This window comes from Lutra lutra, chromosome 5, assembly GCF_902655055.1.
Source record: "Lutra lutra chromosome 5, mLutLut1.2, whole genome shotgun sequence".
NCBI lineage: Eukaryota > Metazoa > Chordata > Mammalia > Carnivora > Mustelidae > Lutra > Lutra lutra.
In genome coordinates this window covers 27098222-27121758 of record NC_062282.1, presented here as the reverse complement: position 1 = coordinate 27121758, position 23537 = coordinate 27098222, and the positions used below count along the sequence as shown (strand labels likewise).

The window sequence follows — 23537 nt, the reverse complement described above, 5'->3', positions numbered from 1 at the left end:
TGAAACTGGGCAATCTTCTGAATGCATCCCTTTCAGAGTGAAGGTGCCAGTGTTAACACATAGACGTGGGCGAGGCAAGGCTTGAACCCCGCCCTGATTCGGTGCTGGGTACTGAGTGAGATGAAAAAGAGAAGCCCTCAGTAATTAATAGGATAAGTTCTCTGACTTTGAGGAGCTTGTGGTCTTGTGGAGGAGGCAGACTGAATAATTTCAATATAGTGAGATAAATACACAGAAAGATTATGCTGAGTGAAATAAGTCAAGCAGAGCGAGTCAATTATATGGTTCCACTTACTTGTGGAGCATAAGGAATAACATGGAGGACATAAGGAGAAGGAAAGGAAGAGTGAATTGGAGTAAATTGGAGGGGGAGACAAAAGATGAGAGACTGTGGATTCTGAGAAACAGAGTTTTGGAGAGGAGAGGGGGTGGGGAGTTGGGAGAGCCTGGTGGTGCATATTATGGAGGGCACGTATTGCATGGAACACTGGATGTGGTGCATAAACAATGAATCTAGGAACACTGAAAAACTAAATTAAATTTAAAAAAAAAAAAGACATGTAGAAAGACCTTTCGAGGAGGAAGTAACTGTGCTTAAACACAGTGAACAAGACTTAATAGAGAAGGTAAAGTTGATGCAAAAAGCCCTCACCCCTCACTGGTTCCCAAGTTATGCCAATTCTACCTCCTGAATATCTCAAAAATCTAACTCCTCCAAGTGACTGCAGTAGTTCTCCCACTGCTCTCCTTTCCTGGAATTTGACTGCTTCTCTCAACTCTGATCCGTCTCCCAAAATGCAGCCAAAGTGACCTTTATAACTGGAAATTGGATTTCGTTCCTCTCTGATGAAAATATTTCAGTCTCCGTATTCCTGATGATAAAGTTTAAATTCTCTAAAATGGCTTAAAAGAGGCCTCAGGATTCATCCCATCTCTTGTTGTCTGGTCTTATCTCTTAAAATATTGTTTTAATCCTCCATTCTGTAATCCAGAATTCATTCTTTCTTTCTCTTTCTTCCTTCCATTCTTTTCTTTTCTTCCTATTCTTTCTTTTCTTTTTTTATTCTTTTCTTTCCTATTATGTTATGTTAGTCACTATACAGTACATCATTAGTTTTTGATGTAGTGTTCCATGATTCACTGTTTGCGTACAATACCCAGTGCTCCGTGCAATATGTGCCCTCAATATCCATCACCAGACTCATCCACCCCACCACCCCACTGCCTTCTGAAATCCTCAGTTTGTAACCCAGAATTCTAATCACATCTATGTTGGTCTTTATTACTAATCTTTCATATCTTGGGACCTTGCCTTCATATTTTTTGGCCCTTTATATTTCTGCATTTTGTGTAATTTATCTGCATTTTGTGTAGGTCTCTCTTCAGATACATCTACTCCTCTGTGTAAGCCATCTGTTGACTTTTTAACCTCATTTACAGTATTTTTTTTTTACTTATGACAGTCTATTTTTCTAAATTTTCTCTGATGTACGGTTTCTAGTTTCTCATTCAAAATGATCTTTTATTTTTTAATCATATTTGAGACATTTATAATTTATGTTGTATAATTCCAGTGTCCAAAGTCTTTGTGGAACTATTTCTCCTATTTGGAATTTTTCCTAGGTCTCTCTTATTAGAGATTATTTCCTTGTCTTGATTTTTGTTTTTAATTGTGAGCACTTTGTCATGAAACTTCCTATCAGGTTATTCTTTAAGGCTTAGATGGCTGGCAAATTCATCCACAGAGAATTTGGACTCAGCTAAAATAAATTATTGGTTGGATGTTGTTTGACTGCAAGTGTTGTGTGAGGGCCAATGTGGGTACAAACTCTCGGGGGTAACATTTACCACGACTTTTAGAGTTAAAATCAAAACAGACACATGTCCCATCTATGTCCCTGGGTTCACACAAGGCTAGTTTACCCTTTCACACAAGGGCTAGTCTTTTGGGATTATGGTCTTTGTGAGGTCTCCAGTCCAACTTCCCAGGCAACGCAGGCCCAGGTTATTGTCTCTACTACTCAGGTGACTGTTAAAACAAAAGTCTAAGTGACCAGGTTTGTACGTTTAGATCTCCAAAATTTTTGCAACATTTTTAGCCTCTGAGGATTTCTCTTATTTTCTTGCCAACTCAGGAATGCATTTAAAATATTTATATCCACAATTTTAGATGTGTACAAAGGTAAGGATTTTCCAGGGAATCCTGCGGTTTACTGCAAACACACCACCCTGGCTCTCTCTGGTCAGTTACTGGTTCATGCTCTGTGCTTATCCGTATACTGAACAGTCTCAACCCCTAAAAGTTCTGGGGGTCCCCCACCACCTCCAGGGCTCTGTATGTGCTGGTTCCTTTGCATCATCCCTTCTGCTCTTCTTTGGAGCTCAGCTTGGACATCATTTCACATTCTATCCTGTGTTTTCTTGGACAAAGACTTTATTTATTTATTTATTTATTTGACAGAGAGAGAGAGAGAGAGAGAGATCACAAAGTAGGCAGAGCAGCAGGCAGAGAGAGAGAGGGAAGCAGGCTTCCCACTGAGCAGAGGGCCTGATGCAAGGCTCAATCCCAGGACCCTGAGATCATGACCTGAGCCAAAGGCAGAGGCTTAACCCTCTGAGCCACCCAGGTGCCCCAGGACAAAGACTTTATTAGATGATATTAGAGTTGCTTTCTACTTCTCTGTGCCCTCCCCTACTTTATGTGAGCTCTATGAAGGAACTTTTATTCCCCACAGTCAGCAGGGTCTGCCCATAGATAAATAGATAATGGAAGGAAGACTTGAGGTAAATGAATGAAGACTTCAGACTCCTGCATATTTCAGCCAAGATAACCTAATCCTTTTCAGTAAAGAAAAAAGCAAAAAACAAAAAACTTAAACTACCAGAGAACACAATATCAACTTTCTTTGTTAAAACCTTTTTTTTATCTTGAAAGAGTTTACAACTCAAAAAACCTACATCATCTTTATAAATACATAATGAACTTATAAGAAAGGTTAAAAAACATCTTCAGGGGGAGAAAACTAAAGAAGGGAGTGATAAGCACATTGAGGCAGATGGGGAGAAAACCAGAGGGCCTTGATTTTAATTTAACATCCAGTGGCAACAGATGATGACCTGCACCCCTGAAGCAAGGCAGGGAGTTGGAAGTGAGACCCTTACATGAAGCCAGGGGACTTGAGGAGCTGTGTTTCAGTGGGGGTGGGGGTGGCTAGAAGAGCACATTGGCAACAAAGGTAGATGGCAGAGAAGCATCTTTTACCTCAGTTTGGGTTTTGAGGTGGAGGGGTGCTGGTGGATAACTTTCTCCCTAGAAAATACTTGACCACAGTCAATACTGATTTTGAGTTCAAATTTATACTCTCATATGGTTGTAATGGAGGTTAGTCAGAAGAAGGGCAGGCAGGGGCAAGGCCCACTCCTATCCCCCAGGAAACTACTATTAAAAGGAAAAAGACCCCATCCTGTTATTCTCCACCACCCTGAAAGGAGTCCTCTACCCCTTCCCATGTGAACAGCTCCCTGAGAGGTAGATAAGCGTGTGGACAAAAACCTGATTAGATGACAGGTGCATGGAGGGTTAATCAGATGAAGACAGCCAGCCAACAATCTTAAAAAAACCTCTAGACTTAAATGCCAAAATGGCAACCTTCTTGGGTCCCCTCCCTCTTTGGGAGCGTTTATCCCCAATATATGGCTTTGCTGCCCACCACACTTCGTCTGGTCTGCCTTTTTATTGTTTGAAGTGGTGTGACCAACAACTGCAGGTACTAAAGGAAAAGAAATCCTGAAACAGAGAAACTCTATGCCAAAAAAATTTCAAATAAACATATTTCTGACCTGGTAAAGCAATGGGATGCCTGGTAGAAAGAAAGATTAAAAACCTGCCTTAGAAAAACAAATGCTCAGCTAAAATGCACAAAAATCTCTAATAGATAAAGCTTTTGATTAGGTGAATTCATCATTTAGCTTCTAATTCAAAATTTAAGACAATCTATAGCTAAGTGAAGAAAGATAAATAAGAAAGATAATAAATAAGAAAGATAATAAATCCAAATGACTTTGGATAAATGAATATTTTAGGTAAGGATAATAAAATGAATACATGAAAGAGGAGTTACATTTGAGAAAAAGGAAAAATACACCAGAAGATATTTGTAAGGTAGATATGAAATACAGTTACAGCCTCTAGAAATGAAAAATATGGTCATTGATTTTAAATTCGGTGTTTGGGTTAAACAGCAGATTTGACACAGTTGAAAAGAAAATCAGTCAGCTGGAATTTAGAGCTGAGAAAATTACTTTCTATCTCTCTTGAGTATTTCTCAGAGCTGTATGATGGAGAGGCTGGTCTTTTCCTGATAGAAATCCAGACTTTTTCAACTTTTATATACAAGAAAAGTGAGAGAAAATATAAAAGTGAAGTTGAGATGTGAAGGACAGAATGGCAAGGCTCATCAACAGTTTAGAAGTCTGGGAAGGAGAGAATAGTGGTAATCAGGGAGAGGCAAAATTTAGAGAGATCAAGACTGAGAATTTTCTAAACTGTGTAAAAATGTGAAATCTTATTTTAGAAAACATTGAATCTAGAACATAGTTAAATAGAGGGAATGGTGATTGATGGGTGAATAGAAGAAAGATTAAAAGGTGGATGGGAGCAGTGGAGCCATTTCTGGTGATCTGTAAGGCTCTTGTCAACCTTCCCTTGTTCTTACTGTAAGAAGAGAAACAATAGGGAAAACCCATTTCACTCCCTGGCAGATAAAGCAAGGGGGCTACTTTGGGTCATAAGTAAATAAGCTTGGGCTGGCTAAGTGCAATAGTTTCCATTTCCTTCAGTGAACAGGCTCAAGTTATAACCACCCAACTGTTTGTAATCAGAGTCCTTTGTGCATGGTTTGTATTGGCCTTTGATAGCTACTGTCCCCAGTTACCCTGCCTGAGGTGACACCATGTCACCCATTTAGAAACTGGCCTCAACTGCTAGGAAATATGTTTTATCTCCTGTTTTCTTATTGCTTATAGACCATACCACTGTGTAGGAGTGATGACAAAGCCCAAATTAAGTTTGAATCAAGAGTTCTTGAATAATTACTTTTTTTTTTTTTTAGAGATTTTATTTACTTACTTGACAGAAAAAGAGAGCACAAACGTGGAGGAGGGTCAGAGGGAGAGGGAGAACCAGGCTCCCCATGGAACAGGGAGCCCAACATGGGCCTCAATCCTAGCACACTAGGATCATGACCTAAGCCTAAGGCAGACGCTTCACTGACTGAGCCCCCAGATGCCCCACTAATGATCACTTTTTATCACTCTTGCTCACTAGTAACAACAGCATTATTGTGAGTCTGTGGGTGACCAAGTGCGTCTTTCACCATCACTATAGAATGCTTTTGTACAAATTTTGAAAATCCAAAGAGTAGAGTTTCACATTTGTTTTCCAGAATGTCTGCCAGACCCTCTGGTGTTCAGTGAAAGGCTTTTGTCGCTCTAAGCTGGACGCTGCCGCAGATGGGACACGGTGTGGTGAGAAGAAGGTGATGTGTCGGGCTGAGGAAGGAAGGTGGTGGGAGGGCGGTGGGCACAGGGTTCTTGGGAAGAACGGGGAGAGGGCCCTGGAGAGCAGCTGTCTGGGTGAATGGAGGTCACACAGTCAGACTAGCCAGGGAAAAGGATTCTATTTCCATGATGCCTTTTGAGCCTTCCCTGGAAACTGTGAAGGAGAGAGGGCTGAGGCCCAGTTCTACACCTCACTTGCAAAACATCCATCCCAACTTTGCTGGATGAACGTCTGCAGAATTTACGGTTGATAACATCTGCTGAGCTTACTATCACCCTTCATTTTGACTTCTTCCCCACTCCCTGTTAAAAACTGAAAAGGCAAGCCAGTGGCTTCTGCCTTCCAAAGATGCTGGACTTGAGCCACTTGTTCTCTTCATTCTCATCATCTGATCTGATTACATTTCTTGACATCCTGCCCATTTAACTGAGGAGGAAAGCCAGACCTCCAAGAATTCAGAGGATGGAATTCCTGCAGACCGCTTGAGAGCAGGGTCACGTGTGCTGCTCAGCTAGACCAGCTGTGTTTGTTTTGAGCCTAAGATTCAGACATTTCCTGGGCATCTTTATGCAGCCTGAGAGTGGCTGGGTCCATCACCGAGATTCTAGAACTTGGTCAGAATGCACAGTGACCAGAAATAATGAGGGAAAGGACACCAGCAGAGAAAGCATGCCCAAACCCTCAAACAACCAAGTTGTATTTTCTTTTCTTTCTTTTTTTTTTTTATGTTCACCTTCCTAAGCTGACAGCTGTGGAAGGATTGCCTTGAAGACAGAGGACACCTTTTTTTTCTGAGTCACAGCTAGAACTAGAAACAATGGATAGAGTTACAGGGAAGCAAAAATTGTTCTCATTATTAGAACTTCAACTAGTGTTTTTCGGCCATGGGTGACTTTTTGCAAGAGGATGCGGTGTCTGCTGCTGACATTAGATACCTACCGAGGCTACGGAGAAATGTTATCTCAGTGTCAGTCTGCAAAATGTTTGTTTATGGTCTACAGCAAGGTAAGGAGCTTGCAGCCAAAAGTAAATCAATGACATTATAAAACAACTGTGTTGCTAAGCAGACTGAGCCGACAGGTGTGTCAGATCAGGACTTTCCCAGTGAAGGAAGCAGTGTGTGGATTTACCTTCTGCCATGCCATCTGCCAACCGCACTTAGAGGAACATTCCCCAATTGGCTGACTGCAACAAGGCAGCAGAAAGTTCCCTTTGGTTCCTAACATTGTCTCATTGGAAAACCCAAGACTCTTGGGGGACATTTTTTGTAAGCCCTTCTTTGTTCTCCATATGCTGTGTGACCATCGGAAGCCTGCTTGCTCTGGGAGAATTGGGTTTAGATTTCTAGGGTTCTTGGCTCAGCTTGCTATGGGAACTTTCATGATGTATGTGTCTCCTGCCTCTTACCTCTCCAGTGGTGTATGGCTGGCAAGTGCATCACAGTGGGGAAGAAACCAGAGAGCATCCCTGGTGGCTGGGGCCGCTGGTCGCCCTGGTCCCACTGCTCCAGGACCTGTGGAGCTGGGGCCCAGAGTGCAGAAAGGCTCTGCAACAATCCTGAGTAAGTTTGGCCAAAACTATTTCCCTTCCTTCCACGAGCGCCGGAGACCAGTCTTGGCTAACGTGATGCCAGTGAGCCTAATCCTCCTAGGAGAAGTTCAGTGGGTTCCTAAAACTAAAGAGAACCAGAAGATTCTTCAAAACGTGGTTCTGTTTTGTTTAATGTTGGTGTCGCACTGGATGGTTACTAGAACTTGGATAAATACGCTCATTCCATCATTTGGAGAAATAAGTAAATTTTCGAGAGTATAATCCATTTGTTGGGGCTCCTGGGTGGCTCAGTGGGTTAAAGCCTCTGCCTTCGGCTCAGGTCATGATCTCAGGGTCCTGGGATTGAGCCCCGCATCGGGCTCTCTGCTTGGCAAGGAGCCTGCTTCCTCCTCTACCTGCCTCTCTGCCTGCTAGCGATCTCTGTCTGTCAAATAAATAAATAAATAAAATCTTAAAAAAAAAAAAAAAGAAACTGCAGTTTATTAAAAAAAAAGAGTATAATCCATGTGAAAGGTCTTAGGAGACTATGCAGGGAAATCCTTCTAGATAACATCACTCTGTCAGTGAAAGATTACTTATACTCAATTTTGCTAATAAGACTGTAGCTTTCTTTCAATCATATTGAATGCTTAATTTTATGAAAATAATTTTCTTCCCTTAAGTTAACTAATAAATAGTACATTTTTGAGCATAATTATTTTGAAAATTTTAGATAAGGATTTTATGAACCTTAAGCTTTAATATTAACCATATTAAAGGTTCCAGAGAAGTTATTACACAAAGTAGTTTTCAATTTTTTAATTAAGGTGCTAAAGTCTTTCATTATTTTAAATTTGCATAATGATACTATTATGTGAATTAAATTTAAATTCCCTTGTTTTCCAAATATATGTGACATTTAAAAAAAAGATTTTATGTATTTATTTGAGAGAAAGGGAGACAGATGGAGAGGGAGCGGCAGACTCCCTATAGAGTAGAGAGCCTGATGTGGGGCTTGATCCAAGGACCCTGGGACCATGATCTGAGCTGAAGGCAGATGTTTAACTGACTGAGCCACCCAGGTGCCCCCCCCCAATATATATGGCATTCTTAACTTCATTATTGCCTGGTACACTTGGGAAATTTTTAAGAAGTGTACATGTGATGCCTCTGGAAAGTAGAAAATATGTTAAGCTCCTTTGGCCTAGATTTTCATTAATCTGCACTGAAGAGTAAGAGTCCCTTTTTTAAAAAGGCAAATGGTGAATGTGATTATAGTCTCCTCAGTATCCAAATGTCACTTTTCCTTTTTATTAGTAAATATATTACTCTATGTATATATATGTGTGTGTATGTATACATACACTGAGTATTTAATAAAGATATATAATAAATTTCTCCTAAGAATTAAGTTAATATATATGAAGAGTTGAATACAAAACCTACTACATTAAACTGTCAATAAATGGTAGGTGTTACAGTAGTTATTATGATCTTTTTTCTCATTTACCACCCATAAAAGTGTACCTTTGAGGAATTTGGATGAAATTGTTTTTAAATTTTACTCTTTAATAAAAGTTGCTCTTGTTTAAATACAAGATTTCAGTGACTTCAAAAATTAGAAGCCAGGGATTTCTTATTTTTGCAGAAAATCTTCGTTTTGTGAGTTATTTCAATGTGATAAGAAATATGATTTCCATTTTAGAGATCAGGAAATGTAGGCAGTTTGCTCTGAGACCTGTTGTCCGTGTTCTGTATTCTGCCGCTACTGTCTACAGCCTCTCAGGAGGGTGGTCAGTGATCTGTGGTGGTCAGAAAGCGACTTTGTTGAGGAACTGTAGGATGAATCTCTAACTTGGCCTCATGGGAAAAATGGTTCTAACGCCCATCTTAGAGACCACAGTGTGTCATAGAGTTTCCTCAGGTGAGTGACCCTGTCTGAGCTCAGTAGCTGGTTTGCTTAAGTTTGTTGAGAACAATGACAATGGAAACATAGCCTCAGATTCAGTTGTGTGACTCAGGTTATGGATTCAGGCCAGTGCGTGGTCAGCTGACATTGAGACTCTGCTCTTGATGTTGATCAGTGTCTAGTGAGAAGCCAGCAGATGTTGTAAAGGACTTTCAGAAATGTTTGTTGGATGAAAATGGATTGGAGAGCAGCCAAGTCATAAAGTGTCACTCTGTCATTACGAATGGGAAACAGATCTAACCTCAGATACATTGGACAATTCTTACTACCTTCTACATGGAGTCAGTGAAGGTGAACTGGTTTGGTCAAAGCTCTTTTATGTTCAAGGAATAGAAGGCTACTCAAGCCACATAATGAAAGGTTGGGAGGGAGGTATAGGAAATCTCATGGGTGCTCAAGGAGAGCAAAGTACAGCAGAACCTCATGAGAAGACAACTGCGACCAGAAATGAATAACACTGCCAGGGTTTGAAGTCTCTGTTCCCCTAGACCACATGGTCAGGCAGTGTAACAGTCGATTAGGACTCTGGCTATGGACTAAAGCAGATAAGGGCTTAAATCTTGGCTCTCTGACTATCAGTTGGGCACTTTGGGAAGATATCCTACTTCCCCGTGCCTTTAGAATGTGATTTCATCGAGGCTGCTCACTTGGCATGCTTTCTGTCTTAGCACGGAGAAGCCACTTCCATCCGTCCTCTAAGGCTGTTCTCCAGGAGAGCTCTTCTGTGAGTTCTTTCCAATCAGCCTGACTTCCACTGTTTGCTCCCTTCCTCAAACTCTCACTGTACTTACAGTCAGGGATACATAATTGCTCTTAAATTTTCTCCTATTTATTACACAGATGATTTTTTTTTCCTCCTCAAGATTATAAGCTTCTAGGAGACACAGGGCATGGGTTGACCTTTTTTTTGGACTCTGTCCTCCCTAGAAATGATGTTGAACACATTGTATAAATACTTGTTGATTACTACTTACAATAATCCAACAATGATATCATTTACTGAGCTCTTACCCTGTATTAGCTACTCTACTAAATCTTTATGTGCATTGTCTCGTTTAGTCCTCCCATCTTGTGAGATAAGAGCTATTATGCTCATTTCACAAATGAGAAAAAAAAGTTGTGGTCTAGAGAAATAAGATAACTTGTTCAAAATCATCTAATTAATAATACAAAGTAAAGCAGAGTTCAAACCCCAAGCTATTTGACCCCATTCTGCTGCACTGCAAAAGGAGACACAATTTCCAATTTCAGACACAGTGAGGTGGAGACAAGAAGACATACATAGATTGCCTGTAACTTTCTTTTTTTTTTAATTTTTTAGAAAGATTTTATTTATTTATTTGAGACAGAAAGAGTGAGAGAGAGAGAGCATGAGAAAGGGGAGGGTCAGAGGGAGAAGCAGACTTCCCATTAATCAGAGACCCCGATATGGGACTTGATCCTGGGACTCTAGGATCATGACCTGAGTTGAAGCAGTCACTTAACCAACTGAGCCACCTAGGTGCCCTGCCTGGAGCTTTCTTAAAGGACAGAGAATTCCTCTTCTTCTGTGACAGCAGTCTGCTGTATTTCTTCTTTTTGAGTGAATAATTGATCCTTTTTGAGTGAATAATTGATCCTCATGGGAGGGTTGTTATTGCCCTTGTGTGTATTGCAAAGGAAAAAAAAAGGGTGGAGAAAGATTATTCTAAAACAAGGTGAACTTATCTTTTCACTGAATGTTTATTAAGAGCCTTCTGTACTCAAAATATGACTTAGAGATTACAGATGACATAGAGCTTGGATTAGATCATCAGTGAACTGTGTTTTGGAGTGATAAGTAGAGTAAATGCATACAGTAGATACAATCAGGCATCAGTGAAAGGAGAAAGAGTTTACTTCTGGCAGAAATCCAGGAAGAGTTTATGATGGAGGTATAGCATTATTCGGTCCTGAAAGCTTTGGTAGCAGGTAAACAGAGATTTAAGATAGGGGAGGTCTATCCAGGGGCATGGAAGAGAAATAGTAAATAAGTCAACTTGTGTCACTGGAAAAGTATGGAAATGAAGGGGAGGGTGAGAAGTGGTTGTTAGGATGAATTAAGTCAGGATCATGAGGGCCTTGAATGTTAAGCTAAAGAGGCTGGACTTGGTTCTGTGGTCATTGGGTGCCACGAAAGGTTTTTAAACAAGAAACTAAAGTAATTAAAATAGTCATAAAAATTAACCAGATGTGTACAGTAGGTTGAACGAGGGCAAAGATGGGCAGAGGGGAGACAGGAAGAGAGATAAGGATTAGACTAGTTCCGTGATTGTGGGAATAAAGAGGAGAAAACAAACACAAAGACATGATTGAATATTGGGCAGCTGATGGACTGGACGGTGGGGTCAAAGGAAGGCAGGGGTTGGAGGCTTCTGCAATCTGACCACTTTTAACTTGCTAAACAGGAATTAGAGGAACAGATTTTGGAGGGAGAATGATGCATCCCTTCTCAGTGTATATTTTGAGTTTGGGAGGCTGGGGGCATATACAAGTAGAAAAGATACACTCACTGTTTCAAATTAGGCAACTACAGACCTGGAACTGAATGGTCCTGGGCAACAACAACAGTCAAAAAATGTATCAAATTGGAAGAATTTCGGTAAAATGTTAGTTTTGAGGGTAGAGCAGGGCATGGTTTGGCCAAGACCAGACATGACCAGATGCCAAGGGATGTTAAAGGAAAAATGGTAGCCTCTAAGGAAACAAATGAACAGCTTGTCTGTTTCTTGCGTAGACCCAAGTTTGGCGGGAAGTACTGCACCGGGGAGAGGAAACGCTATCGTTTGTGCAACGTCCACCCCTGTCGCCCAGACGTGCCCACCTTCCGGCAGATGCAGTGCAGTGAGTTTGACACCGTTCCCTACAAGAATGAGCTCTACCACTGGTTTCCAGTTTCTAATCCAGGTAAGGAGCTGTGACAGTATAGGACAGTAGGAACATTTCTATGTCAGAGCATCTGGGATGCCCTGCAAAGTTCCACAGAGAGAGAATTACACCAGGAGGAGTTTTATATTTAAAGAGTGGAAATGCTGGCCTGGTTAGGTTGATCAGTACATGTTGAAGGCTGAGTATATCCATCTGGTGCTGGGTTCTGTGGGAAATAAAAGAGATACTTATCAAACAAACATGGCGGCTCACTTCAGAACCTGGGAGGTGCCCCTAAGCCATCAGTGGGGCAAGCAGGAGTGTGGTACTAGATTGCTGATGAAAGTGCTCCTTGATGAGTGTGTGAACTGATTATAATTTTGGCGGAAATTCAGAGAAGGTCGTTGTAGGTTTGGAGTCATTTCACAGAAGACTGCTAAGAAGTGTTGATGATTGTTAAACATGAGAGGTCTTTCTACTGGAAGAAGGAAAAGGGAAAGCATTCAAAATAGAATCAGTCATTCCAGCTGACAGGAGAAAAACACAAGAAAACCAGGGTGGTAGGAATGCCTTCATCATTCCTTCATCATTATTCATCAGAAATAAATGCAAGCCAGTTCTGGGCCAGAAATCAATATTTTGTATGTACAGGAGAGTATAAGAAGTGTAAAAAGTAAAATCAAGCATCTAAAGGATGCTCATCAGGGGATGGGAACACAGCCGAGCTGCAGAATGAACCAGAAGCTTTGACAATGCTTCCCCTGTGTAAGTACCAGTTACATCTTCCCTCCTGAAACTGAAGAAGACTCATTAACCATTAGGTACAGATTAGCATCCAAAAATATCCATGCAATGTGTTATTATTCAAGAAGAGAATGAAAGAGGGAAAATTTTCCTGAGCTAAGGAGATTTGAGTCAAGGGAGTAAAGAATAAACAAAATTTTTGATGATTTTTTTTAAGTTTCTGTAATTTCAGTTTGATAGAACACAAGAGGAATCATGTGAATGAAAATTACATATTTGGACTATTTAAAAAATGATATATCCAATTGCTTTTGAAAGAAAGACTCAATAGTGCTTTGTCGTTTTGGGGTCTCTGGAATACCCCGATGGGGTTTAGTTGTCATGGGCCACATTTACTCCTTGCCCCCACACTGTTGGGCATCATTCTTGCTCTACAGGTGTGAGTCATTTGGTTATTAATTCAACTTTACAGCTTCCTTATCCAGGCACTTGAATATAGCAGAACTCATGTATATAGTCATGTGGACACACACACATGTACACACACACATGCACGTGTGTGCACAGGAGCTCTCACACACACATACAAACACACACACACAACTAATGATGAAAGGTACATCCAAACAGAACTATCTGTATTTATATTTTGAACATTCTCTATTTTGTTGGAGCTCTTTGGGATAGTAGTACTATAGACCCCAAATGAGCAACCTTCCAGAACTAAAATAGCATAGCTGGCCCAGGGTTGAGACATGGGCTTAGTTTGGGGTCCCCTCCTTGCCTGATGCATAGTGGGGTTTGAGCTGAACTCTGACAGCTCCAGTAGCTGGACTTAGACTAAGAAGATGTGATTTGCCTTGGCTTTTCATTTATTTACAAAGCATCTGTCATATGCCTATCACATAGCAGAACAATAGGTACCAAAGAAACAAGTCATCAAAGTGGACATAAGTTTCACTCACTTTGGAGGGATCATTTTGCATCTGTCACTGATACTGATGCTGTGTAAACCACAGGGGGGGGGGGGCTGTGTAAACCACAGCTGAGGGCCATCTGCTGAACTCACTATCCACTCGGGCTGGAAGCCTCCCTCCCCCATCCTGGTGGTGTCCTGCAGGCTCTGGGACCATTCCTGAAGCACAGCGACTTAGCTGCTAATCCAGGTAGCTACCACCTTGACCAAATGCACTGATTTATTTCCCTCACTAAACTCTACCCTACAGAGTTGTTATTTGTTTAGTTGGTGACCAGAAGTAAGTCATTCATGTCACCACCATGCATGGAGCATTTCTTCTGGGCCAGGCATTGAACACTTTACCCTCCCAGCCTCACCATCAGAAGTCACCAGAGGATAAAGTAAATGCACAGCAGGGTTTTCAACCCATGTGGGGGACAGTGATAAGTGTCTTGGTGAATGACTTTGGGCAGATGGGCTAACTAGCTAATGACAGAAGAAGAATCATAGATTTAAGCAATTTGGAATAAGCATAGAAACGCCACCAAATTTTATAGTTTTCCATGGAACCCCAGGGCTTCCAAAAATGCTTGATTCTGATTTAATTGTTTTAAAAGATTTTATTTATTTATTTGACAGAGATCACAAGTAGGCAGAGAGGCAGGCAGAGAGAGAGGGGAAGCAGGTTTCCTGCTGAGCAGAGAGCCTGACTCAGGGCTCGGTCTCAGGACACTGAGATCATGACCTGAGCTGAAGGCAGAGGCTTAACCCACTTAACCATCCAGGAGCCCCTAATTTCATTTTTTAAAAAAATTTTAAACTAGTCTTTAAAAGTGCATGTGATGTGCTGAGCACTGGGTGTTAGACACAACTAATGAATCATTGGACGCTACATCAAAACTAATGATGTAGTGTATGCTGGCTAATTGAACATAATAAGTCAAAAAAATCAAAGTGCAATGAAGAACAATGCTTACACTCAAAAATATTATGTTTCAAGCTTTAATATACCAAAGACCACTGGTGCACTAACTTACATAGTCAAATTAATTTGGCTTTTTGAAGAACTTAGAATGAAAGTCTCCCATCAACACAATTTAATTGAGAAATATCCTGAGATTGCAGGCTCAGTTGCTCTAAACTGTTATTTGCAACTGTTTGCCTGTAAGTTGAGATTTTTCAATATTGTGCAACAAAAAAACTCAAAGGAAATAATTAGACGCTGCAGCCAACGTAAGTCTGTAACTGCCATCCATAAGCTTGATTTCAAAATGTTCTGTTCCTCTTAATGATTTCTTTAGATCCCACTGACTTATTTTTAACCACTATATCCTTGACCTTACAAAATTTTGCTTCATAAAATCCTGACTTTACATTAGTTGCAAGTTCTTGTTTGAAAAAAGAAAAGTAATTATTCTGCTTAAAAGATTTGAAAACTACTAGATCAATCTAGATCAACTTCCTTTCCAAGATAGACATTTTCTTTTCCAGCACTCCTGACAAAAAAAAACTATCCACACTCCCCTTGATCACTTTCATGTAGGCACCAGCATGAAGAGCTGCCCTGATCAGCTGCATTTTCTGACCAGTATTTATATAAGCATGTGACTCTATGTTTCACTCTATGTTTTCTCATTTACCCCCTCCCCAGCCTTGCAGATAAAGAAGCTTAGTCTCAGAGGTGAAAATAACTTATTCAAGGTTATAGGATTTTAAACATTAGAGCTGGAATTAAAGCATAAGTCTGACTAAGAAGCTGAGAGATAGATGATATACATTTAAATGAATTTATACAGATTCTCAGGGATTTTATTAGCCTGTGTTAATAGAAATGTTTATCCTACATCTTCTATTAGGAAATGACCAGAGCCTGCTATCAGTGTTGTCACTTTCCTGGAATCTCTCTTTCTTTTTAGATTTTCATCTTTCTCAGAATACCCAATTTAGCCCAAATTCATTTAGGCTAATTTTTAACTTGTTGCTTCCAGATATTTAAGCCCTAGTAATGCTCTATGCCAGTGAGGCTTCCAGCAAAGGTGGAGGGTTCTGATGTGAAGTCAGGCCCCATCTGCTCCTCCTGGAATAGGATCCTTCAGGAACATCTTTCCGGAATCGTTGCAGTTAGGGTTCCCCAGGAAACGGACTCGGAAACCATCACTAGCAGGCAGGAGGTTCAGCAGCTGTGGGAGAAAAGGAGAGGGAAGCCAGAGTGAGTATGCAGGGGAGAAACTGGCCTGCAGGGCACGCACAGCAAAGGCCATACCCCTCCCCACGGGGAGCTCTGCACCTGGCAGAGACTTTCAGAGTTGCCGGGCTGAGGTGAGAGAGCCAGTCCTTCATGCCCCAGCTGGACCCGTCACTGGATGTGGTCTGCCTAGGGAAGGAGTGAGAGTCCTTGGATAAGGAAGCTTTCTTACACCAGGATGACAGTCGAGGGTCCCACAAGCGGGAGGGCTCAGTCCCACACCCGGCCTGGGAGGTGTGCACAGAGCTTATTGCAATAATACTTGGGCTTTTGATAGGAACAGCCTTTAAAGAGAATGTAAGCATGAGGAACAGCTTAGGAGATCTTCTGGCTAGAGCCTCTCATTTGACAGATTAGGAATCTATGGCTTTCATTTCCATCATTAGGAGATGATGGAATAGTATGGATGCTGTTGGCAGACAACCCAAAGCCAGTCCCAACCCTCTTTGCCCTCACTTTCCTCTACAATAAAAGAAGATGAAAAGACTCACAAACTCATATTCCTGGGAGATCCAAATCTGACCAAAGACGTAAAGATGGAGGCCCTTCAGGGTAAGGCTTGGGAGGGTTTTTGGTTTTGTTTTTGTTCTGGAGGGAGGGGGGAGCGCAAAGGGAGAGAGAGAATCTTAAGCAGACTCCATGCCCAGTGTACTCACAGAGCCTGACGCAGGGCTCCCTCTCAGGACCCTGAGATCATGACCTGAGCCAAAATCAAAAGTCAGACGCTTCACCAACTGAGCTGTGCAGGTGCCTCTGCAAGGGTTTGTAACGGGTACTAACGGAGCTATCCTCACCCCGTCACCTTCCTGCTATTCACCCTGCGGGGAGTAGAGCAGTCACAGTGCATCCAGAAAGTGGACACCCCATGTCGAGTGGCTGAGCAGGAAGACTGGAGGGAGGATGACTTTAAGCTCCTGCCTGTGGATCTCCTGTCTTTGGGGGGTAAATAAAATCCCGTCTGTTTCAGACCAGGAAACAACAATTTCTGCTACTTTCAGTGAAACTAACTCCTAACTGATAATGGGAAGAGCTTGTATTAGACTTAGGTCAGGCTTTGCTCTGGGCCAGACCCTCCACCCAGCATGTTATATGTGTTTTCCTGATTTTCTTTCCACAAGAAAATAATAGGAGGAAATGTAGGGGTTTGTCCCAGTTTTTCTGGACATGCTCTCAGATGAAGAGAATTTAAGTGGCTTGCCTAAATGCAGACTATAGCGTAGAGCCAGGAGGAATTAGCCCAGGCCTGACTGCAGTCTCAGTGCTAACCAGGAAAACAGACTAGGCTAAGGCTCTGTCCTTAACATCCACGCATTGCATTTTGAATTTTACCTAAGATGATGTTCCTATTTTTAGGAACAGATGATCTCACAGCCAAGGAACTCTGGTCCTGAGAGAAGAGCCCCAACAACTGGCATTGTGACAAATTGTGACAAATATCAGCTTTGTTAAACTGATCCATCTTGAATCCTTGAAAATCAGGTTTTTCTAAACATGTAAGCATTATGACAAAATTGTTCTTAAATAATTTAAGTTGTAATTCTGAAGGTAGTATCACATTTCTTAAACATATTCATCAAAAGACAGAACATAAAAATATATAACAAATGGAAAATATTACTCCATTTAGTCTCACCTAAAACATCAGTGAAATAGGTTTAATTTATTGGAAAAAATTACCTCTGTTCTTGTTTTTATAGCTCCACAGTTACTGTAGAATGTATTAATTTTAATGCCTTCTTCTGTTTAACTAATATATATTTTGATATATTTAGGGATTATAATATTTCCATATCAGAAAGTAAAAGAATATACCAGTTTAGACCTGCCAAAGTTAGAGTCTAAGCAATTATTTGATTTTTGGTTGAGTTTTTGGTAAGAACTTTATATGTTTTTTCCTTCAAGCTGATCTGAGCCTTGTTATTAAACTGAGTTTCTTTGTTACATTAAATATTACTTGTTACAAGAATAAAACATCTTAAGTTGTGTCTTTTGCTTAAGGTTTAGTATTTCTTAAAATCTGGCAAGAAACAGCAGACGTGCATATCACCCATGTGTTCTGCTCATGCAGGCTCTTCATTGTCCTATGAGACCTCACTTAGAAAACACAAGTTCAAATATAAAATTAAGACCTTCAAGGGCTGCCTGAGTAGCTCAGTGGGTTAGGCGTCCGACTCTTGATTTTAGCTCAGTTCAAGATCTCAGGGTTGTGAGATCCAGCCCCATGTCAGGCTCGGCACTGGGCATGGAGCCCGCTTGGGATTCTCTCTCTCCCTCTCCCTCTGCTCTCTGCTCCTACTCTCTCTCTTTCAAAAAAAAAAAAATTTTAAGAGCTTCAAGACAGTGATGTAGAGCATTCAACCAAGTGTGACGTCTTGGCCAGCAGCTTTGGGGTTCATACTGGGGAAGCCCTGCCTAAAAATGGAGTGTAGAAACTGGATTTTTGTTTAAATGGTGAAACTCTACTAGCAATCTACTTACAAAATATGAAATACATCAAAAGTTTTCCTTGACCTAAGAAATACTTTTATCCTTCTTACCAAGTTTTATCTTTGGCTTCTAATGACCACTTCTGAAAATCATTATCCAAAACTCTTGAGGCATCCTGTTTCACCAGAAGTGAAAATGCGACCTTTGATTCATTAGGTTCATTTAGTTCCTTACACTTCCTTTGAGAGGATTAATTAGACATAGTGAGGCTGAGAGTTCACCAGTAAATGAGCCTGAAAGTCTTCCCTTAGCTGAATTATAAATGGGTTTGAAAGCTCTTGAAAGGTAGAGAAAAAGAAAATCTTGTGATCCAAAGGGAAGTGTCAGGGCAGATGAATAAATCTGAGACAGTGAAAATACTCAATTCTGTGGATGTTATGGAATCCAAGCGGTTGGGACAGACTCTGATGATACTATAATGATGGTGGAGAACTCAGAGCATCTGTTGCTACTCCTGTCTCCTTCTACAGAGGCCTATGTTCTAGGGCAACCCAATGATGTACCCGAAGCACCATAGAAGAGAAAGGCCAGAGGAGAGGACAGGGAAGTGGGACTTCAGGGTCAGGCTTATAAAGTGCTGAAATGACCCTCCACCTTCCATTCACAAAGGTGCTGCTGCTCTCAAGCACAGGGTTCTTTCTGGCCTTAGGCACCCCTGTGAGTCACAGGTGTGCGAGTTCTGGAAGAGTGGGAGCAGGAGGTCTGTGCGCTGTTATTGCCCAAAGATTATTTACTGGATTATTCTTAAGACTCCATGGACCACTATGCTTAGATTCAGTAGAAATGTGTGTTTCTTCCATGAAGTAGACTAGAGTTAGCCTGTCTAACCTTGGGTCGTAGTAGTCCCATATTACATGAGCAAAATGAAAAGAAGTCCTGAAACGAGGGCCTCTCTTCTTGGAGATGTGTTTTATCACAGAAGAAAGGAGACCTTTCCAGTGTTCTTGTTGGATGGCCAAGACATTATTTTTAAAAGAAATGTATGTTTCCTTAAGAAACATGCACATGTATGTTATAGAGTGAAATAAAATAAATTCTCATCCCGCCTTGCTTCACTCATTCCTTAGAGGCCACCGTTGTTAACAGCAGGTTTTAGCTGGGACACAGAAGAAATCCTGCCTGGCCAATCCTGCCACTTGCTGTGCTCATTAGCAGAATGTCATGACATTGTGGCTTACTTCATTCCCCCTAGTGACTGCTTAGTGACTCTGTGAGTATACGAAACGACATAATGGAAGTGCACCTTCATGGATCTGTCCTTCTCTCTCTGGATAAACATTTAATTGCTGCAACGAACAACCTTGACTTCTATCACTAAGGTCAAGGTTCATTTTTATGACTGAGTTGAAGATTATCTCTCAGGATTGAGATGGTCTCTTTGCCACTTGGTCCAAAATTTTCTCCCTAACAGTGTTGACATCTGTCATGTCTGTTAATTAGTGAATGTGCGTTAAGAGCCTTTTCTGGAGTAAGGTCCTGTTAGTATTCCTTGGGAAATGTTGATGGTAGTAACTGCCATATTTAAACCACCGCTCTATGCCAGATGCCTCATGAGAGGTTTTAATACTCTTCTCCGACAAGCCCCTCCGACAAGTAGACTAGAGACCGAGGAGGCCTTGGGTGAGATGTAGGAGTCAGAGCTGAGACCCGAATCGCTGGGGGTCTGATGCCCAAGCCGTGTGAAGCAGAATCCCCCAGACTGTTCTTATTCTCACCTCCTCCATGTGCTGGGGTCCTCAACAGGCATATGTTCTGTCCTCTCCTTCACACACTGAGCAGGCCAGCCATGGCCGGTTAATAATGCACAGAGGACCAAAGGGCCCTTGCAGACATCGCCGCTTGGTCGAGGAGCTTGTCCAGTCCATGGTCTCAGAAGTGTAGAGCAGTAAGGACCTTAGCGGTAACTGTATGAGCAGAACAGCTTCAAACCCGGTCCAGAGGGGCAGTAAAGGAAAGTCACAGAACCACTTGCTGACCTACCAAGATCTAGAATTTTGTATGATAAACTGACAAGACAAATTGTTTAAGAAATAGTAAAACAAAGTCCAGCTTTACTGTAGAACTGATTAGAAGTAGCATAACGGAATAATCTAAAGGCAAAGAGGGTCTTTCAGGAAAGATTTTTCTGGGTGGGAAGGAGAACTGAATCAGCATTACAAGACAGGTATCTTTGGAGAAGACTGGCATAATAGAAGCATGGCATGGGGGAGCAACTGTGAGACCTTTAGAATTCAGAGAGTTCATGGTAAAGACGTGAAAACCGAGATCATGACTGCTGTGTGTCAAGCACTTACTGTAGACCAGACCCCATGCCGAGTGCTCCACATTCGATCTCCGTCTTAACCCTCACCAGTTGCATTGCAAGGTGGGAATTATTATCCCTGTTTTTCAGATGAAGAAACTGAGTCACAGAAAGCTTAAGTTGCTTTCTCAAGGAAATACTGGGTTTTCATGAGCTGAAGCTTTTATATACACTGTCTGTAGAAATCTGTGACTCCACAGGCTGGTGGTTCTCACTATATTTAAGCCCTGTGAGAGAATATTAAAATGGAGTCCCACTGGAATTCTACCAACACGATCTGTAAAAAATGCATTGCCTAGTAACATACAGAGTGGATGTTAGAGAGCTTCTATTAAAGGAAATGCTGTGCCTGTCGCTTAGGGCTTAGTAGAGTGGGCTCTAAGCTAAGGCACCAGATTTGGCTCTGCTACTCACACTGTGAGATCTCGGGAATCTTCATTTTTCAGTGTCTCATCTATGAAATGGTGCTAAGAAAAGAACTAACACCACAGGGTGGTTGCGATAATTAACATGAGAGGAAACTGCTATGAAGCACAGCAAGATCTGCGAGACTGTGCAAATGCTATGTTGGCTTTTTTTTTATTAAGCAAAATTCCTCTTAACTCACCATATAAACAAGAGTAGCAAAAGTCTCTGGATGGTTTTTTCCTTCAGGGAGTGAGTCAAACAGCACAAGCCCAGAGGGAGTAAAACTAAGGCAAACGCTGGAACTTCACCATTCTGGAGTTCAGTACGACGCCTGCCGTTGGATGGGGACTTAGTTGCTAGGAGGACCCATTTCTACAACCCCTGAGAGTGAGCCTTCTTAAGTTTGCACCCTAGGCGCTTGGAGGCCCAGCCCTTCCCAGCAGGCTGGAACAGATAACTCCTTTAGAAAAGCTCCAGAATTACTCAGAGCGGCTTTCTCTTTTTGCTTTATGTGTCCAAACACAATATCTCAAATCCAAATTCTAAAGCTCGAATCAAATTCTCATTTAACAGTGCTTTCCCTGCCTCTGTCCTTCCAGTTAATAGCCCAGGGTTTCATGAAATGAATCTCCGGACTCAGCCCACCTGGATGGATGAGCCCATCTCCAAGAGAGCAGAGCTGAGCCTCGGTGGCTCCCTCTAAGTACTTCTGCTCCAGTTCAGGCAGCGACAGAGCTAATCACACTGCCAGGAATAAAGGTTCACAGTCATCCCAGGTCTTGTTTTGTCCCTGCCCCTTTCCCCCCACCCCGGCCTGTGGCCCTTTTCCATTGGTGCTTTGTGCTGTGATCTCTCCAACTCATTTTGATTTTGTCATTTTCTCAGACAACTTATCCATTGCTCTTTATATAACATCAGTCGGTATTCTTTCTTTGCTTTTATCTTTCTCCTTTGAGCTTTAAAAGGTGTTCTTGACCTCTGTCTCAAGTTTGTCTCGAGCTTCTGCTCTTAGTTATACTTGTGTTTTATGCCTTTATTTCTTTACCAAATGGATCATCGTACTCTTGAGGAACCATACCTAGGCTTTGTGTTAGCTGGGTATTTGTATCAGCATCCACACGGGGTGGGTCCTTGGCACATGGCCGAAGGCTGGTCTCATTGAACCCTCACCCGGTCACATCTGCCAGAAACTCAAGTTCAATCCCAATAAACAGATCCAAACGAGATTCCTCCCAAGAAGGACCTTTCTGAAGAAGACATTCTCAAGTTGTTGTTGTTGTTGTTTTTTAAAGATTTATTTATTTATTTATTTAACAGACAGATCACAAGTAGGCAGAGAGGCAGGCAGAGAGAGAGAAGGGAGGAAGCAGGCTCCCTGCTGAGCAGAGAGCCTGATGCGGCACTCGATCCCAGGACCCTGAGATCATGACCTGGGCTGAGGGCAGAGGCTTTAACCCACTGAGCCACCCAGTCTCCCCTCTCAAGTTTTTCAATTAAAAAAAATTAGATGTAGCATTTACAAGAAAATTATTATTTGAATTCTTCTTATCATATACATGTATTACCTATTAAATTTTTTAAAAAGATTTTATTTATTCATTTGACAGAGAGAGATCACAAGTAGGCAGAGAGGGAGGGGGAAGCAGACTCCCCACTGAGCAGAGAGCCCGATGCGGGGCTCGATCCCAGGACCCTGACCCTGAGACCATGACCTGAGCCAAAGGCAGAGGCTTTAACCCATGGAGACTCTCAGGTGCTCTTACCTGTTAAATTTTTTTTTAAATAATACATTATATGTTTATTTAAAAAGATGATAAAAAATAAACAAATATATGAGCATATTATTTTTGGTGCTTGAAAATAACTTTTTTTTTGCACCACACCCAGTGCTCCATGCAATCTGTGCCGTCTCTAATACCCACCACCTGGTTCCCCCAACCTCCCACCCCCCACCGCTTCAAACCCCTCAGATTGTTTTTCAGAGTCCATAGTCTCTCATGGTTCACCTCCCCTTCCAATTTCCCCCAACTCCCTTCTCCTCTCTAACTCCCCTGTCCTCCATGTTATTTGTTATGCTCCACAAATAAGTGAAACCATATAATAATTGACTCTCTCTGCTTGACTTATTTCACTCAGCATAATCTCTTCCAGTCCCATCCATGTTGCTACAACCTATTAAAATTTTTAAGGCAATTTATGTTTTCAAAGTTATCTATCTTTTCTGGTACTCTAATTCTATTAAGTAAATCTTTAGAATAGTTCCTGTGCTGGAAATCACCCTATCCTCATTCACAAAGGAATAGAAAATTGAACCCTAGAATGTATTCATGGTAGGAGATAGCATGGTGGGATAAACCATTACGGTAAGCTCGTTGGCTTTAGCTTCAGCAAAAAATCAGGGTTTCTATTTCTCTGTGTTTGTAAATATGTGTCCAGGGACTTGTTGAA

The 23537-nt window shown here is 41.5% G+C and overlaps 1 protein-coding gene across 3 annotated transcripts in view; it reads left to right on the top strand.

The window, feature by feature from the left end:
- Positions 1–23537, top strand: part of ADAMTS12 (ADAM metallopeptidase with thrombospondin type 1 motif 12) — a 287143-nt gene that overhangs the window by 186594 nt on the left and 77012 nt on the right. For all 3 annotated transcript variants that reach the window (XR_007127574.1, XM_047730729.1, XM_047730727.1), the window contains 3 exons: positions 5445–5537; positions 6976–7121; positions 11815–11984. Coding sequence is in view for 2 of the 3 variants with exons in the window: in XM_047730729.1 (XP_047586685.1) it covers positions 5445–5537; positions 6976–7121; positions 11815–11984 (409 nt within the window). In the remaining variant the exon portion in view is untranslated. The remainder of the gene's footprint in view (positions 1–5444; positions 5538–6975; positions 7122–11814; positions 11985–23537) is intronic.